Genomic DNA, 26,471 nt, shown 5'->3' with positions numbered 1-26,471 from the left:
TTCGTATTCGTATTCGCATCCGCATTGATGAGGCCAAGACGACACCCGAACGGCGGAAACGATAGAATATAGAAACAGATCACGAGAAATTGATAGCAATAACAAGAACAAACAAAACTGCACAAGGGGTTTATCAAAATCATGTTTCCCCCCACATTGCCGACCCAGTTGCGCCGGAACTTCCTTATTTCCGTATTCCTATGTTGTATTCGTTATTCGTATACGCCGTTATAGCTAAGTGTTTACGCATTATTTTAATGGGTGAAGAAAGAAAGGTTTTATTCCACGTTTTACTTCTTGTTCAAGGATCATTATAAACATCTAAGTCATTTTGTCGTTACCCAGAGTACTAAACTAATTTTAAGTGGCTACTGCCGCCCCCATTCCCTTCTTTTCACTCCTTCTTATCCTTACTATAGCCGTAATGCTTTTGCGATGAAAGAAACAGAATTTTAACTAAAAATGAAAAAAGGTACAACGAAATGAAGAATATTACACCAAGATGCATTTGTGTTTTATTTATGCTAATTCGCTAACGTTCTGAATTCCTGTCCTTTTTCGCAATAGAATAAAAAAAACAGGTAATGCGATGATATTAGTTAACAGAAGGTAGGGAGAAACAGGGATGGTAGGAAAACGATATCCGTTTAATGGCGCTGGTCGCCTTGCAACATTGTAGGGGCATTCCAGCCCCCCTCCACAATCCTTTTCCTGCCCGAAGAACGTAAGGATTTGCACGAGTTGTGAAACGAGTATGCGAGAGTAGCTGCATGGAATGAAGGATCATATATAGATAATACGCATTATGCATTAGAAACTAAACCGATCGATAGCAATGTTTGAGTTTTAACACAGAGAAAATACCACAAAAGTGCAGTTAAGTACTGGAAAACACAACCTTAAGCGAGCGTTTGCAAAACCATCACATTAGAAGCAGTCAGTAGAGTTGCCAAACATGCACGGAGAACAACACTTTCGAACTCTGACTATGAGAGACCGCTCACTCTCTTTCCGTCACCTGCTTTGTCCTCCATTCTTTCACTTTCTTACGCTAGGGGCAAGTTTTCTAATGCAAAACTGTACTAGGGCTTACCTAAGTAGACCGGCCGGTTAAGATGTGTAGAAACCTCGATCGTAAATTGAACAAAACCAACAAATGTCTTACCAACAGCCCACACAATAGCGGGTGGTATAAGTAGTAAAGGTAATAACTTAAAAATATGCTTACTACATGACCCGTGCCCTGTTCCTTGTCCTCTTGCCCTATTCACCCATCACTAAACTCTGGAATCGCGTTTATTTCATTTCTCTCAGGAATCGCAGGAATGCACACCTCTCGCTCATGTGTTTAGTTAAATAAGATAAATTCTATAGAATAAGGTTCGTCGGCTCGCTGTCGCGGCATACGCTTCAATTGTGTATATGCATCGTGAGGAAAGAGGTTTGGTTAGGATCAGTGATGAATCTATCAATTGTCAAATAAGTGCACGAACTGGTTGCACATTTTTGTTTTTTTTTTGTTTGTTTATATGGTATCAAATACAAGCCCGCAGAAGTCGTCGACGCTGCCGCCACCCATCCCATCCCCTCTATGCAAGCCTGCCTATTAGATTTATCTGAACGCAGTATTAAGACGTTCAATTACATGTTGGCTGGTTCAAGCGTTATCAAAATTATCTTCATTCGTTAAGTACTTTTTTAAACACTACACGAGCACATTTAGGCAGGATGTTTTGTTCTGTGTGTTGGTTTTTTGTTTGCTTTATCTTAATGCGTATTGTTTTGCATAGTTACTAGATTCCCCTTCCCATCTCTCTCTCTCTCTCTCTCTCTCTCTCTCTCTCTCTCTCTCTCTCTCTCTCTTTCTGTTTGCCTTTACCTTTTTCTTTTTATCTCTCTCTATCTTTATTCTCTCTATCTCCCATCTTGAATACATCGCTGGCCAGGACTATCATTCCCTTTTTAGTTAATATTGTTCTATTTAATATTAGTTTGGCACGTGAAATAAGGTTCTTGTGTTATTTGCATTTCCTTTCCCCTCTTGCTGACTCATTTTGCATTGTGTGTCAACCACCAATTTTGATGATTATCATCTGCTGCTGCCCTGGCCTACTATGCTGTTATAGAACCCTATCTGTGTATGCTATTCAAAACATTAGAAATTAAAACAGCGCATATTAAAAGTACGGCTCGTCCGTCCTTATATATGTTTAAAAAAAAACAGCACATAAGGATTGCATGGAGTGCAGTTTTACTGTACTTAGCGTTAGAGCGTCTCTCTCTCTCTCTCTCTCTCTCTCTCTCTCTCTCTCTCTCTCTCTCTCTCTCTCTGTTCCCCTACACATCTTTTCTATTTCGTTTCTATGCTTTCGGACGACAATATAGCGATGTTTAGTTTTCTTTTTTCTTTTTTGTTCTGCTTTGGTATCTTTACTCATATTGTTATTCTTTTTGGGTTTTTTTTTGCATTTTTCGTATGGCTAATGTAAATATTCGCGGACGGATAACCTCAAAATGTTCTCATATCTCTCTATTTTTCACATTGTATTACTCATTCTGACTCTACTTTTTACTACTCCTGCTGGCCTGACTTTTCCTCTATCTCATTTTCTTGATCGACTCGCTTTTCCGCCTACTCATTTCTCGCAAACTTTCCTTTTATTCTATTACATTTAGTCTTGCGCACAGTTTGTTGCTCGACTCCGTGCTAAATTCATATTTCAAGAAGAATCGATTTGCATAATATGCTAATGTTTTCTTTTTTGTATTTTGTTTTGAGATATCTTAGTATCGTTGGTTTTAGCCACACCGAACTATTGCGCTGCTCTCACTCATTCGTCCCTATTTCATCGTAAGTGCATCGGTTATGTTCTAATGTTCAATAACCAGCACCTGCTTTTTCGTAACACTATCACGATCATAAGCAAACACATATGTTGCTTCAGAAAGTACGGCATTATAGTTTCTTTTAATATCGTGGAATGATTAAAAGGCTGTCAATAACATCTTTAAAGTTTGGCATACATGTGTACGTTTCTCCTCCCCCCCCCCCCCTCCATAATGGTTGGAATGTAATATTGTTATTAGTTTTATGCTACCTTTTGTCGCGATTTTTTCAATATCGCACCAAATTTCGCGGAACTTCACCTCATGAGTGAAGTGGGGAGTCTCCTAATTCCTTCATGTCCAATGCACAAAACTGCATTGAATTGATACTCTTCAACATCATGCGCAGGCTGTTTTATGAACGTCTTCCTCTTCTAACTACAAACGGCGAAGGAACACCATCACTCTGTGCGATTTTCAAGCGAAATTGTATAAAAAGGATCCAATGCCGTACACATATCAGCGACCAAAATTCCCCCACCGCCCATGCAAACGCGAAACTTACTGTACCATATAACAGAAAAGAATTATACCATCCAAAACTAAGAAACGAATGGATTCTTTTCTTTAAATTACATGCACGCACAAGCACTATATTAACGTACACTATCATCCAGGATTTCTGGCATCTTCGGTATGTCGGCGTACACAGGCTGCAATGAAATAAATCGAAGCGCTTCTTTGGCTACGAAGCGTTCCTTTGGTTCACGTGTACTAACATTTTTCCCGTTCAGCACATTGTGCTGAACGAAGTGTATTGGTTTTGTGTTTTCCATGTTCGTTTTGGAATGGCGCGGTGAGCATATTGTTCACAATGGATGCTAGGTATCCTGTGATAACGATCGCACAGAACAGCCTATAAATAGTACGCTTCCCACCAGTTTTTAGGAGCTTTCAACCCAGATCTCCCCCTCCTCCCTACCCCCCCGCCACCGTCGCCGCCGCTATTGCACAGCAAGGCAAAAACATCTGCATTCACTGTATGTAGATATGAATGACCAGCTCCTTGCATTGCTCAGTACTTCAGTTGACAGTTATGATGAATCGATCGATTTATCCGCTACCTGCTCCTGATCCAGATGGATACCTCCGTAGCATTGCAGCTACCCGATGGATCGATTTCAGTAGCGCTGCTGATACTCGTGATGCCAGCGGTTGAAATCGATATGAAACACGATGATCGAACCTGTCGCCAATCCGGCCAGAAGGTACCTGAAAAGTAAAGGCACACGTGGGTTAATAAAAGATGACAAATAAGATTCACGTTGATCACGGGATGCATTCACTTACTTTTGATCGTGGGTGAGCGCAAGTGAGCGGATGCCACTGTTGCACGCTGGGAAGGCGTACAGGGGTGCCAAATTGAACGTGCGCCATACTTCCACAATGCCCTTGTTGCCGGCGGTCATCAAATACTCACCATCGCGCGACAGCAGCATACACTAAGTGGGGAGTGTGATAACGCAATATGTGAATGATATTGAATGGAATAGCACGCATCACACCTGATTACGTGACGCTTCCACTTCTGTTGGATAGCCTGTATTTATTATCTATTACCTGGAAGTTGTCGTTGTGCGTTTCGTAACGCAGCAGTTTTCCGTTGATGGTGTAAGCAGCCACGCTACCTTCGTCGTAGTTTACCACTATGAAGCCTTCGCGCGACAAAGTTATATTTTCCGGTGAGATAAAGCCCTTTGGCGCTTCAAGCGAACGCAGCAAATCCCCAAACGTCGTGTGCACCAGTACTGGACCGCCTGTGAGGGTAGACGAATGGGACATGAGGCCAGAGTATGTGGCAAATTCACACAAAACACACAATAATACTTACTAATTGAGCCCGATACCACCAATCCTAGCTCAGCACTGATGACCACCGAGGTTACTGCTGTCTCGTGACCCGTCAGTGTGGCGCGGGGAGTAGGTATCTATTTGCCATGCATTACGATATTCGAGCCATGATGGTAAATTAGTAAATATCGAGTATTAGTAAATAAGATGAACAGAATTGAAGAGTGGTGCACACACACACGAGAACCTACCTCACCCTCACCGACGATTGACTGTGTGCGAGCGTTCCAGTGCCAGAGCAAGATGGTGCAGTCGGCAGAACCGGACGCGATGTAGCAGTCAGATGTTATGTTGCACTCTGAACGGGACAAACATGTAACCACGCCGAAATGACCGAAAATTATTTGCACTATTTTGGCGGTTTCCGTCGAAAACACACGAAAACTGTTGTCCCAAAAACCACACGCAATTAGGAAACGGCTGTCAACCGTGGTCACGTAGCAGTTCGACTTGATCTGTAATTTTTGACTAAAGTTGTCGCCCAGGTGACGGCGGTTCTGCTGGTTACTGCTGCTATTGTGTCCATTGATTTGCGCTATAAGTAAGAGAGAAAGAAAAAGAATTCTATCTGACACCAAGCCGATTTACTCGCCACCTTTCCACCACACCACAATCATCCTTCAAGTGGTCTCTATAAACGCCAAATTTACGCACGATTGATTTTCATCTAACTCCATAAAAAAATAGCTAAAAGACTTGGTTCGTGCCCTAACTATTTTTTGTATGAAATTAGCGCAAACGCATACAAAGTAGGGATATGTATACGTTTAGCTAGCGTATGATTTTGCATGTATACAGGCTGCGTCACCCATTCCGACACATAAAACTCACATAACAACGGATCCATCGTTAGTGGCAAATTTGCATTCATGTTCTGCGCCGATTCAGCATAGCTTGGGCTCTGTATGCTCGCCGTGTACTGACAGTTCCAACGATTCACCGCAAATTGATGGCCGGCGGTCACGGTTACCACCGAGGGCATCGGTAGCTGCGGATACGTATTCGCCGAAATATGTATGATTGGCGAATTGAGATGGAACTTAAGCGACATACAGACGTCGTCAGGCATAGTGTTGAACATCATTGGCGACAGGTGCATCGCGGACGAGCGCGGTGGATGCGGCTCCATGAGCAGCAGGCTGGGCGTTTGCCCAAAGTTTCGAATCTGGTTTTCGATCGCTTCACGCGTTACGATATCACCAATCGTCTCCAGATCAACACTTCCCTCGTACGTTAGGTAGTAGAAAACATTGGTGGCCCGCATCGCTTCCGGGCCGCGCTGCTTATAACCGAAGATCAAGTCTATCCATTGATGTAGCTGACAAGAGACAAACTCCGATTCGAGTGCCATTCGGTTCAACCGCACGAACTCTTCGGGCGTCTTGGCCCACGGTGGCAACTCGACGTCACTCACCGGGGTACCGTCTTCCCGCTGGCCGAGGCGGTAGTCAGACGCGTTGTAAAACATCTCGGGCAGAAAGTACCATTCCGGTATTAGCTCTTTCACGTCAGATGTGTCGCGTTGGCAGTTCTTCCAAGACAGTGCCACGGAGGAGAAAAGGCGATCTGGATGGTCGAATTTGCCGCCCTGCAGCGCCAAAAACATGCTGGTGAACGGTTCGATCCGGATTAACCAGTTGAGCGCGAAGGCGGCGGTCGAGTAATGAGTGCCGTAGTGAAACGGCGGTATGCCAGGCGTGTCCCACGTGTCGTAGCGCTCCTCGAAATACTCACGCCGACTCGGATTGAGCGCACCGATTGGCTTCGACAGATCGCGATAGTTGGACGGCTGGCTGAGATCGAGCTCGCGCGACTCGTAGTTCGTCAACACCCACGGGAACACAGGATACTGATTGAGATCGTTGTACGTCCGGCCGGCGATAGTGTTCAGGAACATCAAATACTCGAAATTTGAGATTTCACGACGCTGCCACTTCTGCGTCATGTTCGAATTGCGCATCAGTTGACGTGGCGACATCATCGAGGCGCGACGCGTTTGCGGTATGCCATATTTGATACCGACACCGACGCGAGGTAACGCCTTTATCACTTTCTTCACCGTGTGCTGGTCGGGGAAAGCGAACAGGATCGAGGTGCGGCTGGCAAGAAAGATTTCGAGAGCCACGTTCTGTAGCAGATAACGGCGGGAGAAAATGGCGCGTATCTCAGAAAAATACCACTTCCCGTGTAGATGGTCACAGTACTTCAACACCTCAGCGTCGATTGACTGGAATTCGCCGTTCTCTTCGTCCACCTCGAAATACATTTCGGTGGAAGTAATTGACATTGTGCCAGGCGCAACTAACCCAGGCGCGATCAGCTTCGCCTTCGTGCTGATATTAACCGGACCGGTCAGGTCAAGATCGAGCTCCCGGTCCTCGATCAACAGTTCCGAATCGTCCAGCAAATCGGGCTGTTGCGAGCGCGGCACCGCTATCTGCGAGTATATCTCGTCCCGGTTCGACCTGCCCAGTGCCACGCGATTGTTGCCACCGGCAATACCTGCGCGATCATCACCACTCGTCTCTTCGGGGGCGGTGGTTGCGACTGCTGCTGCCGCTATCGTCGATACAACTGTTGCTAAGCCATTGACGAGCGACGCCTTCAGCGTGGCCTGTGGGTGACTCGAACCGCGCGGATTCTGCACCAGACGCTTCCGACGACGTGCATCGTCCTCCCAGGCGTCCAGCTTCCAATAGATCTGACGTGAATAGTTGGCGTTCATGTCGCCCCATGCCCCATGTCGGTTGCCCATGATGTTGCGCACCTTCTCCAGCAACCGGCTTGCTATGACGTTGTCGCGGCGGCGGGCAGCCGTGATTAGATGGTCGCACATGCGCTCCTCCTCACGCCTCTCAATTAGCGTTTGGGCGCATTGGGACTCGAAATCGGCGTGCTTCAGCACATCGTCTGCCCGCATCCGGTTCAGAATGAATTCGGCCTCGTTGGCGACCCTCACGATGTGATCTTTCATCGCGTGTGACAATAACCGGCCCTCGTTGATCAGCTCAATAAAAGCGAGACCGGCGTGTTTCTGCAGACTGTTCTGCCACTCCTGCGAGCATAACAGCATAACCAGCTCGACCACTGAGTGGCTATTCTTGAAAGTCGTCAGACCCTTTCCCTCCATCAGCAGCTCTTGGCCATGTGATCCGACCAGCGTCTTCGATAGGAAGGGCGCAAAATCCACCATAATTTCGCGCAGCAGCGGGCACACTGGTCCAAGGGCGATCTCAAGTTTTTGTGTCAGACTGGCCTCTCGCGAAGGTAACGCCAACGGGATCTGGCCGACGAATGGAGTTTTCAGGTTGATCTCATCGGTGCTGCGTCCGCGATTGCTACCACCGACACCACCACCGCCAACTACCACCGTGGACGACACCGACGACGGTCCGAATCCGTCTGGCATCCTTACGACCGAAATATCAGACTCGTGCTTGCCACCTTCACCAGGACCGACGGGCTCTCCGCTTCCATCAAGACGCGTTCCACCTCCTCCCATAGTTTGAATTGACGAAATGCAAGAATCATTGCCGCTGACGCCGATTGCATTAGCCCCTACGCCACTGCCATCGCTGCCGAGCACAGCAACGGGTCCATCGACGCCTTGTGGCTTCAAATCGCCAACCCCGTCATCGTTCAGGTTGACATCGGTCCAGCTCTCGTCGTTTGAGTTGGTTGGTTTGTGGTCGTCCGGCATGATTTCGCTAGACGTTTCCACCTCCTGCGGATCGTTTTCGGTTGAGTTAAGGTTCAGGGAGGCACCATCCGAGTCAACACTCTAGAATCCAGGAAGAGAGAAAAGAATCGAAGAAGTATAAGCGAGAAGGATGATGATGTTTTCCGAACAATCCCTCTACCCACGAGCATCCGCACACACATAAAAAGACTGAACAACACAGCAAAGCAAGATGTAAGCTAGCAAGCGTCCTTTCCTGCAGGAGTTCACGCACATGGGATGAGGTGTTTGTCGATTGGTACATCTTCAAAAAACCACAACCTACCTCCGCCGTACAAACAGGATAAAAGGAACACAAAGAATCAACCGCTTTCAAAGAGGAAGGAAAGAGAACGAAGACCTAGGTCTGCAGTATTGGAGCTGCTTCTGCTGTTTAGCCGCGAAGTGCCATGATGCCGGGACAAGAAAGATGCTGGCTAGCCGAGTATGTGCCGAGTGACTTGATGTTGGGGATGTGTATGGAATGTGATGTAGGGCTATGGCAACATGTTAACACGTGTATATGTGTTTCTGTGCGATTTCATGTCCACTTAATTTACCTTCGCCGCGGAGAAGGACGAAGCGGATAAGGGGCTGGTGGTGGTGATGATTACCCCAAGTTCGTCTCTATTTAGGTTGGTGGCCGTGCTGGCACTCTCATTGCGCGGAACGTTGGAAGATAACATCGCCTGTTTATGCTGTTGCTGTTGCTGAGAGCTCAAAGAAAGGACCTGTGTGTCGGCACCGCCACTAGATGAACTGGGCGATGATATCCGCTGGTACGACGGTTTTAGAAAGGTGGTAACATTTTTTTTATATTTTTTGGATTTGAAAACATTGAACGCTACGTTAATTAATTGTAGGAATTGCGAAGGGATGGATGGGTATTATTGTAAACATATCCGTAATGCACTGACTCACAGATTCAAATACAAAACCATTAAACTTAATTTATTTGCTTGAAACCCACCTTGATCGAGAGCGGACCGCTCGAATGAGAATCGTCCGCAATGACGGAAGAATTGCTCTCGTCGACCACGATCACCTCGTACTCGCCGTCCTGCATTGATTGGGTTCCTACAGTAATAAAAGATCAGGACAAAAGATACAGCGTTAGTATGGATGCAACTTGAACGGAGGATGGAAGAGGGTGGAGTTGGGAGAGCGGACAACACACACACACACACACGCGCGCGCGCACACATACATACGACCATACGAAACTCAGGAGATAAATTTGAAACCAAGAGAAACGGAAATGCAAGTTATCGTGCTATTCAATATTTGGAATTGAGAAAGTAAAATAACAGAAAACGAGACAACTTTCAACACAATAGAGAAGAAGTAGAACAGGAAATGAAGAAAACGCAATATCGCGGACTTAAACCGATAGTAAATGATTTTTTCGAGAAAAGTAATACGGTTTACTTCTCACATCTTACTCAAAAGCGGCATGGGATTGTTTAACGATCTAAAGCTGAAAAATGTAAACCCATGGAAATCATATTTGGCTTTACTAAAATATATGAAGACATAAGTCCAATACGACAATACAACTAATATAAACAATATAATGATACAATGTCAAATGGAAAAAGGTGATAATAATAATACGATATAAAAACGGGATGAACGTGCCGAGTGCAGCAACGGCGAGAGTGGAGTAGAATGCGACCAAGTTGCATAAGCATGGACTAATAAAACAAGCGATGATCTCAACGAAAAAAGGGCGGAAAAGAACAAACCAATCGATCTAATACAATTGCTCTGTTAAGAAACGGTTTGCCCGTTCTCATATATGTTAAAAAAGATATCTATCTGTATTGAGACGCTCCGGAGTCAGTGCGCTTTTTTAAGAGTTACTGTGTGCGTGAGTATCAATAGCTGGGTTGAATATACGATCAAAACAATAGAAACGTAAAGAACAAAAAACCAGATTCTCCTGAAGGAGGTCTGCAGCACTTTATCACTACGGGTCTTTTAGGCTCACGCGGAAAACGAAAATGAAACGAAAACGGGTAGGGTAGATGGCAATTGGAGAGCATTTGGCGTGCCTTTGGACAGCTTTTCACTGACGACACCGGCACCGGAATGGTGGCTGCTGCTGGTAATGCCCTGGCTGGCGGTTGTGCTAGGGACAGCGTTGTGTTGAAGCACCGCTGACGGTATTGGTGATTGTTGTAACGGGCGATGAGCCGAGCGACCGTGCCCGGCCACGCCGCGTAAATGACCACTCATTACAGCCGCTCCGTACTCGACCGCCTGACCCGTTGCCCCGCCGTTCAGCATGTTGTTGTTCACGATGGTCTGCTGTTGCTGTTGGTACTGCTGCATATGTGAATGTTGCAGGTGTTGCTGCTGATGGTGGTGCAGATGATTCAAGTGGCCTCCGATGGCTGCTGCTGTTGTTACTGCCATCGTTGGAGCACCACTGCCGGGTGAGTAGCAGCTCATCATATCACTCGAGAACATGCAGGTCCCACCACTACTAGTAGCGTTGTTGTGGTTATTGTTATTGTAATACAGTGGTAACGACACACCACCATTAACCGTCGCGCAGGTGAGCTCCTTGGCTCGAGTGTTATTGGCGATCAGATGATTGTTGTTGCAGTGATTGCTGTTAATGTGGTTGCTGGCGCCATTGATGACAGTCGGGGCCATAGATGGAGACGAGATGGCTTGCGAGGACGATATGAGAGTTGTGTTGGAGCTGCTGCTGCTGTTGCTACCATACTGCACCATGCTGCTTCCGCAGACACCGGCGGTACCACCAGCGATGGCTCCTTGGGTGGTACCACTGGCACCTACACCAGGAACCACAACTGCCGTTTGGTGGTTGGGATGCGAGCCTGGTAAAAACTGTGGGTAAACGTGATGCGACCATTGTGGGAAAAGCGGCCGAGTGCCACTCTCTGTTTGATGGCCGTTTGTTGACACGTTGATAGTGATTCAAGCGCCCAACGGATCACCGCCAGCAGCAGGAGTTGTCCCCCCACATATTCCCAATCGTTGCGTAAGATGGCGATGGTCGAAGAGCAAAAGCATTGTAAGGTAGGTTAGCATTTGAAAGTTATACAAACACAAACACGAGAAAAAAGGGACCGATAATACGGAATGCGAAATAGCGCATGTGGATGCAGAAGTACTAGGTATTGGTGGATACAGTGGTAAGATCATTTCGGGGGATTCCGATTGAACATTGAAGAGAGCGAGAGAGAGAGATAAAAAAAAAAAGAAAGAGAGAGAGAGAGAGAGAGCAAGAAGAGAGAGAAAGACGCACCAAAAAACACACCACTCTAAAAGATACAATATAATATTCGAATTAGCAGGACAGCAACGCTTCAGGGTATAGCAGAACCTAATCTCTCTTTTTCTTTCTCTCTCTCTATCTCTCTAAAGGAGTTCAGAATGGCATAAATACACGCGATGCGGTGGATTTGATGCCATTTTCTTCTAGGAAAAAATAACTTTGGTGGTCATTTTGGCTCCTCGGGTAGTGTTAACATAGGTATAGCGTACTGCGTCTATGATGAATGAAATGAACATTTATGAGGAGCCTGAGGCGATATGCTCATTTTGCTCATTTTGCCCATTTTGATGTTGCTATGGCGAAGCTGTAGACGATTGCTTGCGCGGCGGTGGCAGAAGGCCCTACTGGAATCGACACGTTAATCGCAATAAAACTAGAGGAGCCGCATGCGACACAAGAATGTTGCGCTGCGACTGTAGGCGACATCCCTTTGAAAGCACGAAAGCGGAGACACTTCGGCACTACATGCGCCTCATTTGCCTACCTTGCGTGGGTGTAGTGCGTTGGTGCACTACTGGTGACGAGTTCCTGTGGATCTGTAGCTCGACCGGTGGCTCGAGAATGTCGCGATATTTGGACACCATGAGCACCGAGATGAAGTAGACGATGGCGAGCGACAGAAATTGAGCTTGCTTGGTTTCCTCCTGAAAGAGCCGTTTCTTGAGATTACCATTAGCCTTGCATATGCCGCGGCCCATACCCTCCCCTCCAAAAACCACCTACCACATCGCGATAGATGACTGCCCGTAGCCGATTGATGTCCATGTCCTGCAATAGCTTTTCTGGATCCTTCACTGGACTCAGAGGCCCCGAAAGCGACTCAATAATCGTTTTTGATGATGTCGATTGGGCGCCCCGAATCAGGGCCTGTAGGTGTACACCACCCGGTATATCCTTTAGCGCCATTCCATTGTATAAACCGCGCGTACGCTCCTTACATTCAAGACAGTTGCGGACGGCGCAAGTGCAAACGAGCCGAAGGCATTGGCGCAGGATGCCACCTGAAGACATATTCTTCTCCGCCTCTAGCTCGCTGAAGTTTAAAGAGCTGGCAAAAATCAGCACGTCTGCCATGTTCACCAACCGCTGCAGGAACGAGACAGCCACGTCAAGCGGCATGCCTTGCGTCGGCTCTAGCACGTCCAGTTCGGAGTTGGGTGAGGTGGCGCTAGCCAGCAGCGGCAGCAACCCGCCGCACGCGATTATCAAATTGTCTGCCAGTTGCGAGATCAGATGAACCGTGTTCACTACGAAGATCGCGTTCTCAGTTGAATTGACGAAATCTAGCACACTCTTTGTCGAATGACTCCGCCACACCTGGATGTCCGTTTCCAACGAGAACAGTACATCAGACAGCAACCGCTGATGGATGTAGGACCACTTGAACTCGGGTATGCGGAACGGTGGGCGTGTCGGCCCGGGTGAGAACATTGGCCGGTTGCCCGAAGAGGAACTGGATTGCTTCGACGAGCGCTTGGGTTGACCGTCATAGATGAAGCCATCGTTGCCTGCGCTAGCCATAGTTTGCGCCAGTGGCGGCTGACTGTTGTTGCCGGACGGTACCGCTGGCAACGATTGTCCAGCGTTCACACCATTCGCCGATGCCTTGGACGAGTGCGTTTGAGGCTGTGAACCGTTGGCTGAGGAGCGCTTATGAGTGTCCATCTGCTCTGCTGCTGCTGGCACGGCATTCGGTGCCATCCCAGTTATCATAGTCTCGGCCGATCCTGCTGGTTCCGCGATTGTATCGTGTTTTGCCGACAGCTGATTTGATTCATCTGCTGCCACTAGTACGTCTGATTTGTTTATATCCTCTTCCTCTTCCTCTTCCTCTTCCTCCTCTTCCTCTTCATCTTCCTCCTCTTCATCATGCTCCACCTCATCCTCCTCTTCATCCTCTTGATCTTCGTCCTCCTCGTCCTCCTCGCCCTCCTCGCCCTCCTCGTCTTCCTCGTCTTCCTCTTCTCCCTCATCAGCGTCATATTCTTCATTCTCCTTCTGTGTCAGAACCTTCTTTTTCTTCTCTTTTTGCACTTCTTCTTCATCCTTCTCATCTTCACCTTCATCCTCGAACCCCTCTTCCATCCCCTCCTCCTCTTCTTCCACATCATTTTCGTCTTCCATCACACCTACCTCCTCCTCTTCCTCGTTGAGGAGCACGATCTTGTTTTGTCCCGCCATTCCTTTCATTGCTTCGGAAACGACACTAATCTTGGTGTAGCCTTGGGTCGGTCCCTCGTGGTGGTTGTTATTGTGATTCAGCACCGTCGCGCCACTGACTGTACCACACTGGCATTCCAGCGCCATTCCACTCGTAGTAGCGCCATTCGTTTTTTCCACTCGCTCTACGGCATCGGTGATTATCGATTGGACCATGTGCTGTATCTCGCAAGCAAGGGATTCCGTCGCTTCTAGGCTGTGCCCAGCCTCCGGGTCGGAAAGTATACGGTCAAGCACTTCCTCGATATATCGCTCCACGAATGCTGCTATCTTTGCCTTATCGTTCTCATCTTTGTACAGCGGCTCTTCTGTTGCCGCTATTCTACGCACAACATCGTTTACACTCTCGCTATTGCTTATTGTTTCGGCATCAACCAGCGGCAAATCATCACTGCCCTGTTGATGGCCACTCTTGCTACTCTCGTCTTCGAGCGGCTTGAGCTGGCTCATCTTCACCACCTCATTGACCGCAAGCTCGATTTCCTCGTCTTTGATAACGGGCGACGATGTAGGTTCGGTCTGCGTTTCCTCCCCTTGGATTTGTTGCTTGCCATTCTTCTTGCCGTGCGCTCCCACGTCCCGCGCTTCGTAACCCATGAGCTGTAGGTTGGCAGATGATTTTTCAACAATTTCTTCGACGATGCGCTGGACCACCAGCGCATCGGAGGATCCCAAAGCTGCCATTTTGCCAGCGGCGACGCTTTTCACATCAGCCACCAACTTTCTTCGCTGGTCACAATCATTCTTCTCCTGATCTACTTCCTCTGCGGTGTACTCCTCTTTCGATTTGGTTGCTTTTTCCACCTTATCCTCCATCTCTTGATCGTCAGCAGCATGTTCAGCTGCGTCTTGACAGTTCCGTTTTGTAACTGGCTCTTCGTAGTCCGTGATTCGATCGTTCGCTAGGATGTTCTGCTTACCGCAAGCACCGTTCTGAGCGAGCGAATTACCTACAAATCCGTCGTCGGTCGAGTCCTTCACGACTGGATTCTTGATTACCGTTTCTACTGTTTCGGGTCCGCAGATGCATCCGGTGGAAGTGGCAATGGACGCTAGTGATTGATGATGCGGTGGTCCACCACAGTCCCGATGACCATCCACCAGCAGATCCGACTCAGTAGTTGGCTTACCATTGCTACCGGACCCCTGCTGTTCCCAGCCGCTGATGGTGCTGATCGGTCGCTGTTGCCGGAGTGCTGGATCGGTGATGTTGTCTGTACGGTGCTTCTCATAGTGCTCGTACATTTGGGCAAACTGTAGTTTAAACTCCTCATACGACACCTTCGAGTGCACGATCGCGAGGGTATCGACCCACACCCGCCAGCCACCATATTCATACTTAATCGCATGGTGTAACAGCATCCGGAAGAGAGAGTACACCATGTCTGACAGTTTCTGCTCCTCGGAACTCTTCGGGTGAATGTAGGCCATCGCGATCAGCCACTCCTGCCACACGCTCATCTGCAGTACGGTGCGCCGGTTTTCACGGTTATTGTTGCACAGCAACGTCATATCGGACAGGAAAAGTTTCTTTACCTCGATCAACTGCTCCGATTGCTTCGACTGTCGTATTAGCGTGGCAACTACCTTTAGTATCATTGGGTTTTCCAACCGATAGTGGCTCTCCGGTTCCGGATGCTTGGCATATAGGATCTGCTGTGAGATGTGCTCGGTCATGATCTCATAAAGCACGTTGTATGTGGGCAGCGACATAGATTCCTCGTACAACAGTAACCGCTCGGCAAGGAGTGTATATAGGTTATGGGGTGACATTACATCATACTTTCGCCTGAAAGCGTAAATAATCAGTAGTTATATAGCAAAATGAGACAAGCAAACGGTGGCAAAGACGCCAACGTGAACACTCACTTGTGGGTGCTGCGCGAGAGAAAGAAACCAAGCAACTTGAGTGCCTGCAACCGGATTAACTGGCTTTCGGCGGCGAGCAGCTTAAAGATCGTGCGCACGCCGTGTTTTACATCGAACGCAGGTACCATCGAGCTTGGGTGCTCCGACATCAACGATATCAGCATCTGCAGCACGTCGTGGAGGTTCTCGTCCTCGTGCATGGTCATTAGGTAGTTGAGAATGCTTTGTAACTCGTCATCCTTCACCCCGTTGCCAATCATTATCAGTTGCTTGAGGAAGAGCAGAATGTACGCTCGGATTGCCAGGATATCCTTTTGGGCTGGTCGCGGCCCATCTAGTCCCTTAGGCGTGATACCGCTCTTTGATCGCGGGTTCACTACCCAGTAGTAGAATTTGAGAGTGTGCACAGTTTGCAACACCGTGCTCACCCGACGAACATTGCTGTAGATCTGCGTGTCGCTCAGGAACTCAGTCGCCAGGTAGGCGTAAAGGCGAGCCTGCACCGTGGCCGGTGTATAGATCCAAAGCGACGGATTGAACAGCACGTGGTCGAGTAACTGCCAGGTGAGGAATGAGAAACAGAACAGCTAACACTTTAACTTTGAATTTCGTCTGCCCTGCCACAAGCCGATTGTTTTTAAATGGGCATGCAGCAATAGAATAGGGCAAATGACGGCAGACAACATCTTCACACCACAAAAAAGAATAAATGACAAGCCAATGACAAACGAAACGCAATGATAATGGCAATTGTGTTGCGATAAGTTGTGGGATACTTTTTCTTTTTCTACAATACAGTCGCTCTAAATTTTATATGCGTAAATTTTATATGCCTTCAGAATATATTGAAGTTTATTTTCATGCATGCAACAAAATGTCAAATAACTTTCATGCACAATATGCAGTAGAAGTTTAATAAGCAAAACAACGTAACTACTTTACCGACGGCAGGTTTCGTAAAAAAAAAGATGAACTGCTGTCAACATGATTGGGAAGACACAGGGCTCGATTGTAGGAAAAGTCGCAGATCATATGCATCGATCATTCAGCCGATATGGTCGGCCTTAGTGGCCGTATAGCTAACATATGGGAATTATAGTTTGCCACGACGGCAAAATTTTAGACTATTATCGTCCTCCTGGAGCGACACCTTAAAATCGAACCCTTATTTCTCGACTCGCAGTCAATTTTGCTCAACCCGGAATAAAAACTTCGGTTACTATGGAACAGGACGTACTAATGATTTAATGAACAAAAAATGCTTGCTTGTAAAAAACGAGTCAAATCAGTTTGGGCCGAATTTTGCGGGTGCTATACCGAATAGGTCCACTTGCAGCTATCTCAGTACAGCACACTAGCAGAATTTGACACGATCAGGCTAGAAACGGGGTTCTTACAAATAGTTAAAATAGAATGAATACTTGAAACATCATGCAAAACATGAACATATTTGAATGAGGTAGAAAAGTTTAGTAGTGCTGCCGTGGATATAGCAACAACTATTCGACCGAGGCCTGAGCCTCGAGACCATATGCACAGAAGGAAGGAGAATCCTCTATTTACTAAGTAATGCCCAACATCTTGCGTTGTTCTTTTCTCACTGTACAGCCCAGAACCATTCTTCACATAGAACTCTGAACCGGGTCCAACCGGTAACAGAGTATCTTCTTTCTATAAGCTCCAAGGAAGCTAACGGGAGGGGTGCAATCGACAGAAACGTCGTTCATCTGGCTGGAACGCAAGATGGGAATCGTGACCACATACCTGTTTCAGCAGCAGGTCCGAGTTGGCTGACAAACACGTCACCAGATACTTCGTAAGGCTCAGGAACGACCCTAGCACCTCCAACGACAGATGATCACGGGACGAACGTTGTAGCATGAACGAGATAACAAGAAATCCACGGTTCTGTAGGGACAGATGTGCGCGAGAATCACATTAATTCCTGTGCGATCAGCGATATTGTGGATACAGCTTACCTGTATCATATGTTGCTGCACCGTCTGCGAGCTTTCGACGAGCTCGCAAATGAATCCAAGAAGTTTAGCACTGTTGCGTTGATTGGTTGAGGGAAAGTAAAACAATAAATAAGAAAGCGACGTTACCTCACCAACGGCATCAAGCGTTCTTTATGTGACTTACCATAGTGTTGGGTCCTTTCTAACGTCCGTTGCTTCATATGGCATATCCAATTGTGAGAATAGCGGGAATAGCACCTGGATGCCACCGATCGAGTTTAGTGTACAGTGTATCGAGTGAGTTGCTACGGCCTTCACATCCTGTAGCGATAATAATGATATTATCTTCAAGCTAGAATGCTGCCTCGATCTCATCAAAATCGCACACACACACATATGTGGTACCTACCTGCAGCATCAACGAGTGCGGAGTATGGACGAAGTACGACAGATTACCCTTGGGAGCAGACTGCAGGCAGAGCTGACCATCGGTGGCAACAGGGTTGTACATGAACACGATAGCGCTCGATAATTTCCCATCGTACAATACCTTTAGCGGAGAGTTGTGGATCGATGCCATGTACGGATGGAGGATGGGTAAACGAGATAGGTTTAATGTTTGGTTTAATGGTTGCTGTTGCTAAGAAATGAGACTGTGTGGTGTTGAGATTGTACATTTGTGTTAAAATTGTTATGGGATAGTAAGAGGGAGCTTGCATTTTTTATTTATTAATGAAAGAACACCGTGTTACGATGGGTACAGTAAGACATGTGTTTTAGTAACGGTTCTCCAGAATTCTTCCAAAAACTGAATGTTCATTCGATTTCTATAAACATTACGCTAATGATATTAACGCTTAGCAGTTTAATAGGGGAAGGGGGTGTTGAATGGATTTAAAAACAATATTTTCCAGATAAACACCCCCAATTAGCCTCCTCTACAATAGATTATTGGTTATAATTTTACAAATATTTTACATCCCTAGCCTAATTCTTAAATTAACATTCTTTAAGGAAGGGGGGGGGGGGGTGCTTCGGTGTTTTATTTTATTTCTTCGCATTTACTTTTTACATTTGGCTATGAGTGCTTATTCTTGCAAGAGTATTGTGTCAAATTTTGGGATCAATCGAAGCAAAACTGACGAAGATAGTGATTTTTGAAAATACGCCTTTCATATAAGTCTCAATGCATCTCAATGCATCTCGCTATTCTCCAAAACCTACGTTTTCAAAGTCGGTGCCTATCGTAGCAAACTACTGGACCGATCGATTTGAAATTTTGGACACATAATCTGTAGACTATTTGCCAGGTAGCCCCGTCGAGTTTTCATAAAAATTGTTGATAATTTTTTATTTTCGTTTCGAATTTCGAAGCATGAGGTACCTTCATCATTTGCGTAACATATTATATATTATAATAAAATTTCTCGCCGTATTAAGCGTAAAACGAGCGAAATCTTGAATAGATCGACTGCATACTTCCGGGAAGAGACACTGTCGCGAACCAGAGTGTTTGCATAGCTTAAAAAAATCTTGGTGGGTCGTAATCGTGTTGAAAATGACAGTCATAATCGAAGACCTCGCACCAGCCTAAGAGAGCACAACATTAGATCCTTTAGACGGCTTAATGAAAATGACAGATGTCGTATCACTACAGGACAATTAATGCGACCGATTCTTGTAATGTTTTAAGTGAGATCCGACTAGCATATCGCCGCTAAATATGGGACCTATTGATAGGAGAAGTGGTTCTGCTCCATCCATCTTCTCACCCACGCACACTTGCATCCATTACTAGGGAAAAATAGAAGCATTTGAGGTAGGACAAATTGGAAGACTCTTCTTTCAGTCTTGACTTGTCACCCTGTGACTTTCGTGTGTTTAGCTCTCTCAAGGAAATTTTGGGAGACAAAAGATTCAACGATGATGCTGAGGACAAAACCTTATTTGCACAATTGGCTGCAAATACAATCAACATCTTTCTACCTGAAATGAATTAAAAAGCTGCCTATCTGCTGGGAAAAATGTCTTTCGGAATCAGGAGATTATGTAGAAAAATAAAAGATACGTTTTGAGTTTGAACAAAAAATAAATTAGCTATAAAAAAAGTCTCGTCTATATTTGATTCACCCTCGTAGATTGGTTGCCATGAACGTAGTTTTGATCAAATCTTCCCCAAAATAGAACTATATATTATTGAAAAGTTGTAATTTAATATGAAATTATTTTGAAAACATAAAGTTGAACTGTTTCTTCACCGAAAATCGATAAAAATAAGCTTTTTTACCCAAAATAACCAACAAACTACAACTTTTCAAGAATATTTGGTTCTATTTTGGGGAAGATTTGATCAAAACTACATTCATGGCACCCAATCTAAAAAGGCAAGGGTAAAAAACCAATATATACACCTCAACCGATTCGGTAGGCTTTCCGGTTCTAATTGCATACATTTAGTGACAAAACATTTCAAAATTTAGGGGTTAAATAACCGGTGGAATGAACCAGAACCTTAAACATGAGATTAAATCAATTTATGGTGCGAAAAACTACCTAAATATTATCTTTCGACAGTGAAAATGTAATGGAATCTCCCTCCCCTCTTCCGTAATAGCACTATTTAACGTTTATAATGTTTTTTTGAAAGATATTTAACTGTAAAGGTGTGTATGTTTTGGGGACAATTGTTATGGCTAAATCATCTTTTTATCTATCTGGAAGGGACGGGGGAGGTACAAGCGATATACTAGGTATGTCTCGCTCCCTCCCCACCCCTTCCTCCTCCGCTTTCCAAATGTGTTTCTGTTTGCGGCTCATTCTATCGGTTATCCAACGGCAAAATTTTGAAATGGATAACCCCGTAAATTATTTAAATCCTTAGGTATATGTATTGGTTTTTTACCCAATATTCTTTTTTTCGCACCATAAATTGGTGTAATCTCATGTTTAAGGTTCTTGTTCATTCCACCGGTTATTTAACCGCCAAATTTTGAAATGTTTAACCCCTAAATTTATGCAGTCAGAACCTGAACGGCCGAATTTAGGTTGAAGTGTATATATTGGTTTTTTACCATTTTTATAAAAACTTGACGGGGCTACCTGGCAAATAGTGTACAGATTATGTGTTCAAAATTTCAAATCGATCGGTCCAGTAATTTTTATGCTACGATGGGCACCGACTTTGAAAACGTAGGTTTCGGGAAAATCGCTTCAAAGTTGCGAGATGAATTGAGGCTTGTACGCCTTTCATGTATTTTCAAAAATCAATATCTTCGTCAGTATTGCTTCGATTGATCCCAAAATTTGACACAATACTCTTGCAAGGATAAGCGCTCATAGAAAAATGTAAAAAGTAAATGCGAAGAAATAAAATAAAAAACCGAAGCCCCCTTAATTACAGCGAAACAGGCGATTTTTGAGTGGCTTATTGTACCAACTTTTGGTTTACCAGTTTTGGTTATAGTATATTGTAAAAATTTTGTAAAAAGCGAAAAAAATCCTTGCAAGGCTCAGTGTCTACATGTAAAACGTGGCGAAGGATTTTGATATAATTTTTGTTGTGTAATTAAGGTGATAATAGTGGCATAAACAAAGGCCGCAATGTGCAAGGTATCACAACCCTTGTACAGTTCGATCCTCGCCTATGTGTTGACTGGAAAATATGGTGAAAATTCGAGGGAAAAGCAGGAAGGGGGGGATAATTTAACGAGAAATCATAAAAGCATGCTTACGGATACAAAATCAAACGAATCGCCACTGGGGTCGGTGGCAGAAGGAGCAACAGAAGCACCGCCGGACGCTTTTGTAGTGACCGCGGACAAGGTAGTTGCGTTGGCAAACACTACTGCACCCGAACCCCCGCTAACAAGATTTCTATGGATGTTGGACTCGAGCGGGACGTGGGACGGTGGCGAAAGCGACATGGCGACGGATGCGTTAGGTTTCGCTGATTCGTCACTCACCCTCTTATGATTGTCCGGTAGATTCAGGTAGCACTCGTTGTCGAAGCGGAACTGGGACTGCAAAAGAAAAAAATACGCACACACAGGCAGAAAGAAAGAAAGAAAGAGAGAGAGAGAGAGAGAGAGAGAGAGAGAGAAAGAGAGATACGATAGCGAGTGCAACTCCATCTGCTAGCGGTAGGGTCATGACCGCAAGGTAAATTTACCTTGTAGCCTGGGCCTAGACGATGCATCGCGCATATTTGCTGTGTCGTGAGCGCCTCGGAGAATAGATAGATGGCGGCCATCTGGCCGCAGAATACACGCTCCTCGTCTAGTTCTGGCGTTGCTCCAACATAGCACTTGTCGAATGGCTGATGTTTTGGAACGATAAAGCAGAGTGGCGCGCCAGTTCAGCAGCGTCAGTACTATTCGTGAATTCCCATTCGGTTTCCATACTTACGTCGTTCGTGGACACGAGCCATGCCATCTCGGTGCTGGAGGCCAATTGTCCGTTTACCAGGCACTTGATTTCGCTCTTCGTCCACCGGTTATATATGTAAACGATCGCAATCATATACCATTTACGCGGCTGGAACTCGTACTTCACGCAGTGTTGAAAACCTTTGCCCTTCACCTTCATTGACGTGAGCACCAGGCAATTTCCGACGAAGTGGGCCGTGTAGCCGACACCCTTGGACGTTTTAAAACTAAAGTGTTGTTCCGAGATAACATCAGATGCCAGATGGTTACAATATGTGATCGATACTCACCAGTACAGATAAGGTTTCTCCCGTTCGATATTTACGGAATTAATCGGATCGAGCCGAAACCAGGTGCTGAAGGTGAAACCATTCTCGTAAGGCCATTTCGCTAACGGTGGTAGTACAACAGCCTGTGTTCAGAATCATAAAGCTATATAATCAGCTTTATAATATTTAAAAGGATACTGAAGCTGACGCAACAGTATCGCGAATCTCTATCTAGCGAAACCTACCGATCCCTTTCGTCCGGGAAAGCTGAAAAATACGTCTGGCCCATTTCGGTGCGGCATCTGTTTCAGAACGTTGAGTAGCTTGGCCGAATGACGAGGCCATTTGCCGTTCACGGCCTTCATCGCCCCAAAAAGCAGCTTTAGCTCCTTCACAGTAATGCTGTAGCTCGCTAGCACGCCCAGCATCTCGATCAGAAGATCTGTATGGTTGATTGAAACGACGGTTAGCAACATGCATACCATGAGAATGGACAATTGAAAGGGGATGCCGAAACCACCTACCTGCGACGATGGGTTCTGCCTGATAAAGGCGCACAAGGACGTGCTCAATCAACCCAATTTCCGTGCAGGCCTGCAGGTTGCGTACGCTCTTCTTAAGGATCGCGATAAACACACTCCACACTTCAGCCTGCAGGTTGGCTGGGCAGTGGTCGAGCAGCTCCAGCATATGTTTCACGTTCTGGGCATCCTGTACCACGAAGTTCAGTTCAATATCGAATTCACCACCCACCAGCTGCAACAATTAAGAGAACGAAACGTCAGACATGATGATATGATCTGATCGATGCTCTAGCACTTAAGAACACCAACGACTGTAACCCAAGCGCCGATTCTGTTCAGCCGATTGGTACACTCCGCTTCAGCAGCTGTTGCTGAATGGTGGAGCCGCCCTCCCTCTTTCCCCAGGTATTTACCAGATGCAGCACTGTGTTGACGACTTCACGGTTTGCCACTTGACCAACCTCGATCAGTCCGATGAGGACGGCGAACTTGAGGTTGTCGGTCATCGACATTTTCACCACCTCCTCGGGCCGCTTAATGTCGCCGAGCGGCGGCCTCGTAAGCTCCGCCATGGCGTACGACGGCACTTCCAATTAGCTACAACATAAAAACAAAAAGAGAAAACGTACATCAAAAGGCTATCGTTTCGTCGTTTCTAGGCTGCCTCGTCAGTTTTATTTTCCAAGGGAAAAGGACACTCCCACACCAGCGTCACGTTTGCTAATAAGCTGATCCTGCATGTCTCTGCCACCAGGATCTATATAGTTATTATACAATCATCCGCGTTGTGCCGAGCAACAACGGAGCTGTGTTGTGCAGTTACCACAAAAAACCAGCTTAGCACAGCCATGGCAAGAAAACAACAGGCAGCATATGAGATGCTGCAGTACGTCTGACAGAGCACTGCGAGCGATTGAATGGTGCCCGATCCAACGATTGTTGGTAAATAGTGCGGGTGGTTGGCGTCTGTCAATCGTTTAGGATGAGGTCATTTGGCCACCCTTAAACAATTGGTTGTTTCACATTGCTCCCGTTCTGCGATTGCTTTTCATATATCGTCTGTGGCATCACTCATCGCTATATTCCATGCGGCGGTTGTGAGTGCGTGCGTCTGTGCGTGCGAGACCGGCTTAGATGGCTTTTGTGCCAGTCCATAGTGTCCTCTCTTACTCTTTTCCTGTTTTCCTCGACCCTATCATTACCGATAGATTAACGTTGTCGTCGCTAACTAATGTGCGTTGTTACCAGGTGGAAGGTTTGGCTCGCTCAGGCGCACCAGCGGTTGTCCACTCTCGCTTACTCTTCTAGTTCTTCTGCTTGTTATTGGGCTGGTAGATGGAGACCAAGCGTTGAATATTGATACCACGGTACCGCAGAACGTTCAACATGATCCACGGAACATCAAACGAGAACCAAACGACGACCAGCACGACTCCATGTTCTGCGCGCAACCGGGTGGTGTAGGGAAAGCGGATGAGGTTCGCAAACGCACTCACCAACAAGCATAGAGCAGAGAACCAGCACACACTCACACACACCGCTGGTACGCGTTCGTAAATAGGCCTTTTCCAATCTTGCGCTTCTTGTAAGCACTTCAGAAACCAGACGAAGGAATAGCAGGGAACAAGGCAAAGAGCGAATGATAGCCAGCCAAAAAAGGAGCAGCCATCCTTACCAAGGAGTCCTGGAAGAACTGGAGCAAACGAATTTGACACAGGCACACTCACTCCCCCAACCACACACATGCACAGCTACACGCGCGTGAGCACCCGCATTTTACATACAAACACGCGCGCGCACATGCATACGGTCACGGCGCGGACGCGCTCGCACACATATGCACGCACACTGCCAGTGGTGCAGTCTACCCTTGCTACACCTTTTTACACGGGAGATAATAGTGCACCTGTCTCCTCCCGGTTTTCCTTGCACATATTTTCTTTCGTTTCCTCACTTTACTTTCAAACACTTACTTTCTTTCGTCTCTTTGCTGATGGTTCCTGGATGTCACCGTGTTCGGTCTCTAATCCGCCTCTTACGCAGCCTCTGCCGCTGCTATTCTTACTGCTACTGCTGCTTTTCTTCTTCCTCTTTCTCACACCCGTTCTCGATTCCTCTCTCCCGCAACCCTCTTCAAAGACTCTTTTTTTCTGCGTCTCGAGGACCTCACTTCCGTTGCTCGTTCTTCGCCGTACCCTCTTTATTATCTGCTGCTGCTTCGTTCGCAATCGTCGTGTATTTTCCACGCAACAACAACACTATCGACATCGTCCTTGGAAGTCGAAAGAAACGTGAAAAGCAAACCGACGACGACGAATACGTGTTCTGTCTCTCATCGATTTTCGCCCCGTTTCACATCACACTAGCTCTATATAGAACATTCACGCATACCACACCAAGGTGCGCGATTACTGTATAATGCGTGCACAACAGCGATGGCGAATTCAAGCAATGATTAGACATAGCATCATAAGCGACCGCCACACGGGCGTGCGATTGTCGCGCGCGCAATGCCAGTAGGTGCTGCCAGACGGAGCGTAAATTTACAAATTAATAGATGCTGCCACACGGAGCGAAAATTTACGCGCAAATTTGCACATTAATGCCAAAATGTTTTCGCTTCGTGTGGCAGGGGTAAAAACCCGAAAATTTATGCCGAAATGTCAAACGTATTGTTTTCATCTGTGTTTTGGCCGCTGAAGTTGATTTCCGAATAAATTTTGCAGTTTTTAACGATATTGTTGCTGTTGCTGTTATATTTATATTAAAAATGCAAAAACAATACGAAAAGAACCTACATTTTCGTAAATAGCCGTGGCCACACGGGGCGAAAACCCTAGCGCAAACGAAAAAATTAATGCCAAAACATTTACGCTTGCCGTTTACATGCTGTCAAACGATTATAGGTCCGTGGAGCGTAAAACCTAGAGTAAAAGCTGTTTGCAAACGGAAGGGCTCGCAATATGTTCTATTTGTGGTTTACATTGATAGATAGTGATCATTGCTAGTGTGTTCAATCCTTTTCTTCCACAAAACGATTTTAATTTCCTCAACCCGGCCACGTAAACATATCGAAGCGTAAACGATTTGGCATTAATTTGTAAATTTGCGCGCAAATTTTCGCTCCGTGTGGCCACGGCTATAGCCGTGGCCACACGGGGCGAAAACTCTAGCGCAAACCAAGGTACTTTAAAAAGACAGGTAGCTTTATCCAGAACAAATCCTCGATCGTATTTTAGAAAAAACTTCAGAGTTTGACATTCATGGGATGGTGGGATGTTTACTTCGGGAACGCTCTTTTCGGAGCTGTTTTCGCTTTTCTGTGGTATTACGACAGTTCAAATTCACGAAAAGTGGAACGAAAGTTAAAGTTTATGCAAATATTCTCAAAATTCTTCCTAGTGTTTCAATATGGTATCGGTCCGTACGTCTTGCCACCCGG

General features: G+C 46.1%; 1 protein-coding gene across 15 annotated transcripts; it reads right to left on the bottom strand.

The window, feature by feature from the left end:
• Positions 1–483: 483 nt before the first annotated feature.
• Positions 484–25,395, bottom strand: LOC125948335 (neurobeachin). 15 transcript variants are annotated; one of them, XM_049674282.1, is made up of 24 exons: positions 25,003–25,395; positions 23,443–23,626; positions 23,030–23,261; positions 22,751–22,947; positions 22,527–22,648; positions 22,217–22,463; positions 21,981–22,127; positions 21,544–21,831; positions 18,222–18,362; positions 17,997–18,133; positions 17,834–17,903; positions 17,619–17,762; positions 15,855–16,441; positions 12,489–15,774; positions 12,250–12,424; positions 10,510–11,367; positions 9,426–9,532; positions 9,016–9,231; positions 5,569–8,518; positions 4,929–5,272; positions 4,718–4,814; positions 4,447–4,643; positions 4,177–4,328; positions 484–4,098 (listed from the first exon to the last, which is right to left on the bottom strand). In XM_049674282.1, the coding sequence occupies exons 2-24, from the start codon at positions 23,599–23,601 to the stop codon at positions 4,008–4,010; spliced, it is 10,944 nt and encodes a 3,647-aa protein (XP_049530239.1). In that variant the 5' UTR covers positions 23,602–23,626; positions 25,003–25,395; the 3' UTR covers positions 484–4,007. The 15 variants fall into 15 exon arrangements, with proteins under 15 accessions (XP_049530239.1, XP_049530248.1, XP_049530258.1 ...); XM_049674291.1 differs by having other exon boundaries at positions 12,250–12,409; XM_049674301.1 differs by having other exon boundaries at positions 15,855–16,411.
• Between the last annotated feature and the right edge of the window lie 1,076 nt (positions 25,396–26,471).

The sequence above is a fragment of the Anopheles darlingi genome, chromosome X (genome assembly GCF_943734745.1).
Source record: "Anopheles darlingi chromosome X, idAnoDarlMG_H_01, whole genome shotgun sequence".
In the NCBI taxonomy this organism is placed as follows: domain Eukaryota; kingdom Metazoa; phylum Arthropoda; class Insecta; order Diptera; family Culicidae; genus Anopheles; species Anopheles darlingi.
Note: the sequence above shows the minus strand (reverse complement) of the source record. Positions and strands in the feature narration are given on the sequence as shown.

Coding starts and splice junctions, on each gene's coding strand:
- LOC125948335 (XM_049674282.1), bottom strand. CDS start 23,601: ATGGCGGAGCTTACGAGGCCGCCGCTCGGCGACATTAAGCGGCCCGAG. Junction 12,425..12,488: donor CAGTCATCTATCGCGATGTG/GTAGGTGGTTTT, acceptor GGTAATCTCAAG/AAACGGCTCTTTCAGGAGGA. Junction 8,519..9,015: donor CGTCCTTCTCCGCGGCGAAG/GTAAATTAAGTG, acceptor CCTGGATTCTAG/AGTGTTGACTCGGATGGTGC.